This window comes from Dendroctonus ponderosae, unplaced genomic scaffold, assembly GCF_020466585.1.
Source record: "Dendroctonus ponderosae isolate FM_Combo_2020 unplaced genomic scaffold, Dpon_F_20191213v2 Dpon_F_20191213_12, whole genome shotgun sequence".
NCBI lineage: Eukaryota > Metazoa > Arthropoda > Insecta > Coleoptera > Curculionidae > Dendroctonus > Dendroctonus ponderosae.
In genome coordinates, this window is record NW_026017316.1 from 672,141 (window position 1) to 674,919 (window position 2,779).

A 2,779-nucleotide genomic window follows, 5' to 3' on the forward strand; every position below is an offset into this window, starting at 1 on the left:
TGCGTTAGATGGAGGCCAAATGCATTCACCGGGCAAAAAAGGGATTGTCGAAAAAAATACTTTTCCTGCAGGGGAAATATCCCGCATAACTCGCTTAGTCCAGGTCGGATTTGCAAAACTTAAACTGCACTCGAAAGGGCTCGATTTTTGCAGGAACAAATCAAATAAATTTGGCAACTGCGCCCCCCACTTTTGCAGCTCACCTTGATAAAGTGCGGATAGAGGGCGGACGTGACCAAACTGTCGGGCATCTTCCTCAAAAACGACTTCAGCAGGCTGCTGACCACGTGCAGATCGTTCCACTTGGCATCCTCCAGCGGCACCTCCTCAAAATTCCGATTGATCTCCTCCGACAGCGCCGTGATTGAGGCATTGTTGCCAGGCACACGATAAATTCCCGTCACTCCCAGACCTTTGGCATCGATTATTTCCGTGCAAACTTCGACAAACCTCGGCAGGAATCCGTTCTCGTTCGAGGCGATACAATGCTCGATCGGGATACCGAAGGTCGACCTGAAACATCCGGTTCAAATCACCCGTGCAACGTTGCCAGCTGCGCTGGTTACCCGTACACTTCCGGTGCGGTGGGCGACGTTGGCGACGTGGCGCCCTGGTTGAATTTCTTGAACTGCTTGGCAACGCGGCCCCGCCACGTTTTACTCTTGGGGCTGGTGGTGGGGATGGCGCTGTCATTGTGCGATGATGGTTTCCTTGTCTTGCTCACCGGCGATTGGCCGGTGGGCGATCGATTGCGGCTCACCATCGACGTTTTGCCGTTCTTATTGGCCGGCTGCGGCGACAAATGGCTGCTCTGCGCCGGACCGGTGGGGGGGGCCTGCGGCTCCGCCCTCTGTCTCCCCCCTCCCGATTGCTCCTAGACAACGCGCGGTTAAAACCCGCCATTTTTCCGGCACCGGTTTCGCCTGCACCAGTGCGGGCCATCATCAGACTGTGCGGTACTTACCAGATCGGCCTCGGTGCTGACAGCGACTTGCTGCTGCAGCGTTTTCACCCAATCGGCGAATTCTTCGCCGCTTTCCGCCTGAATCAGAAATTCCGAGCGGCAGGGTTTCACTGTGGACATGCGCAGCACGTTTTTGCGCTTCGTGTAGTCGCCGGCCACGCGCACTGCACTACTGCGCATGTCCACGCCCGATGACAGCGACTGGTCGAGCGACAGGTCCGACGTTGCCACTGGGCTCTGCAACATAAATTGACAGTGTGAGGTTATGTGTCAAGGAAAATGTCAATCGGGGGGCGTGACTTTGGCCACTTTGTTGTTGTTTGTTGCCACGGTGTTGCCAGACTCAGACAAAAATACCCTCAGTGACGTTTGTTTGACGAAGTAGGGACGAAGCGTGGCAACCAGGCCGGCAGGATCGGGCGAACGAAAGTGCCATTCATTCAACAACGATCGCTTCAATTAACTGATTAGCTCTTAAACTATTGGTTTTAGATTCATTAAATGTGCGCTCATTATTGGCTGGAAAACTCTCTCCTGCGCAAACCAATCAGGGGCCTTTCCAATATCGCAACGATCTCGATTTTTGAGCTTTGATGGTCGGATGTTTGCCTTTTTGCTTGGTTTTTAGTGCGGTGGGTTTCCCTGTTCCGACAGGATTTTTTGCACCAGCTGGCAACGCCGCGCGTCACTTAAGTGGGTCGTAATTGGGCACATTTGCGTCAAGTGGGTGAGTGTACAATTGGCGCACTTTCCTTTGTGTTGAGGATTCCGATCGACTGATTTGAAAAAATCACTTATCCTGCAGGAAAATTTTCCGATTTTTTGGAATCTTGACAATTTAAATGAATTCGAAACGAATTTCTGTCGCCGAAAACGCAATTTCGAAAAAAAAATTCCTGCAGGAAAAATTTGGTGCCGAACTACCTTATTACGAGGGCGATTTGAAAAATACAACCTGCTTTGGAGAGCGCAGACGTTTGTCTTCAAATGACCAGTTTGCAAATTGAAATCGGCTGCAAAACCTGCAGAATATGAGCGTTGGAAAACCGGGGAAAATCCTGCTGAGCCGAATGTTTTGAAATATTTATGCGTTCGATGGACGCCAAATGCATTCGGCTCAAAAAGTTTGACTGATTAAAAGATGATCTAAGAAAATTCCTGCAGAGGGCAATTGTTGCCTTTGATTTGGAAAGATTCTTCCTGCAAATTGAGCCCTTTACAATCGCGTTTCAGTTCTCTAAATCGCCCCGGTATTAGCGAAGCTATGGGAAAAACTTTGCTGCAGGAAAAATTGACTTTTGGTGTGAACAAAAAGGCAAAATGTAGCAAATTCAATTTTATTTAGCTCGTCGTGTTGTTTTCGCAATTTGCTCCATCGACAAACGAGTTACGAGCAAAAGAAAATTTCCTGCTGACATAAATTTTTGCGAAGTTTGTTAGAAGAATTCGAGCTCTTTCCAACGAGGTTTTCATTTCTTGAATCGCCCACGTATAAAGGGAGTTATGTCACATATGTTAACTGCAGGAACGACATTTTGAAATTCTTGTAGCTGGCACGTTTTTGGGCCGATTTCAGTTTTGAAACGCCACTGTAAAGGGCTCAATTTTCCCTAAACATCACTGGTTTCATATTCGAAATCGCCCAAAAAACCTGCAAGATACGAGGGATTGAAATTACGTTAACGGTTTTCCTGCAGTGCAATATTGGCGCATAACTTTCTTAATACGGTGGCGATTCCAAAAATTAAAACCTCGTTGGAAAGAGCTCCAATTCTTCTAAAAATCGCCGCAAAAATTTGAGTCAGCAGGAAAATT

The 2,779-nt window shown here is 48.2% G+C and overlaps 2 protein-coding genes across 3 annotated transcripts in view; one reads left to right on the forward strand and one right to left on the reverse strand.

Moving 5' to 3' along the window:
* LOC109539319 (rho GTPase-activating protein 21) overlaps positions 1-2,779 on the forward strand; it is a gene marked incomplete in the record, with an annotated part of 91,600 nt that overhangs the window by 28,778 nt on the left and 60,043 nt on the right.
* Positions 105-1,229, reverse strand: LOC125503114 (rho GTPase-activating protein 21-like). Of its 2 annotated transcripts, none has more exons than XM_048663042.1 (3): positions 965-1,229; positions 567-874; positions 105-513 (listed from the first exon to the last, which is right to left on the reverse strand). In XM_048663042.1, the coding sequence occupies exons 1-3, from the start codon at positions 1,208-1,210 to the stop codon at positions 120-122; spliced, it is 948 nt and encodes a 315-aa protein (XP_048518999.1). In that variant the 5' UTR covers positions 1,211-1,229; the 3' UTR covers positions 105-119. The 2 variants fall into 2 exon arrangements, with proteins under 2 accessions (XP_048518999.1, XP_048519000.1); XM_048663043.1 differs by having other exon boundaries at positions 573-874; positions 965-1,228.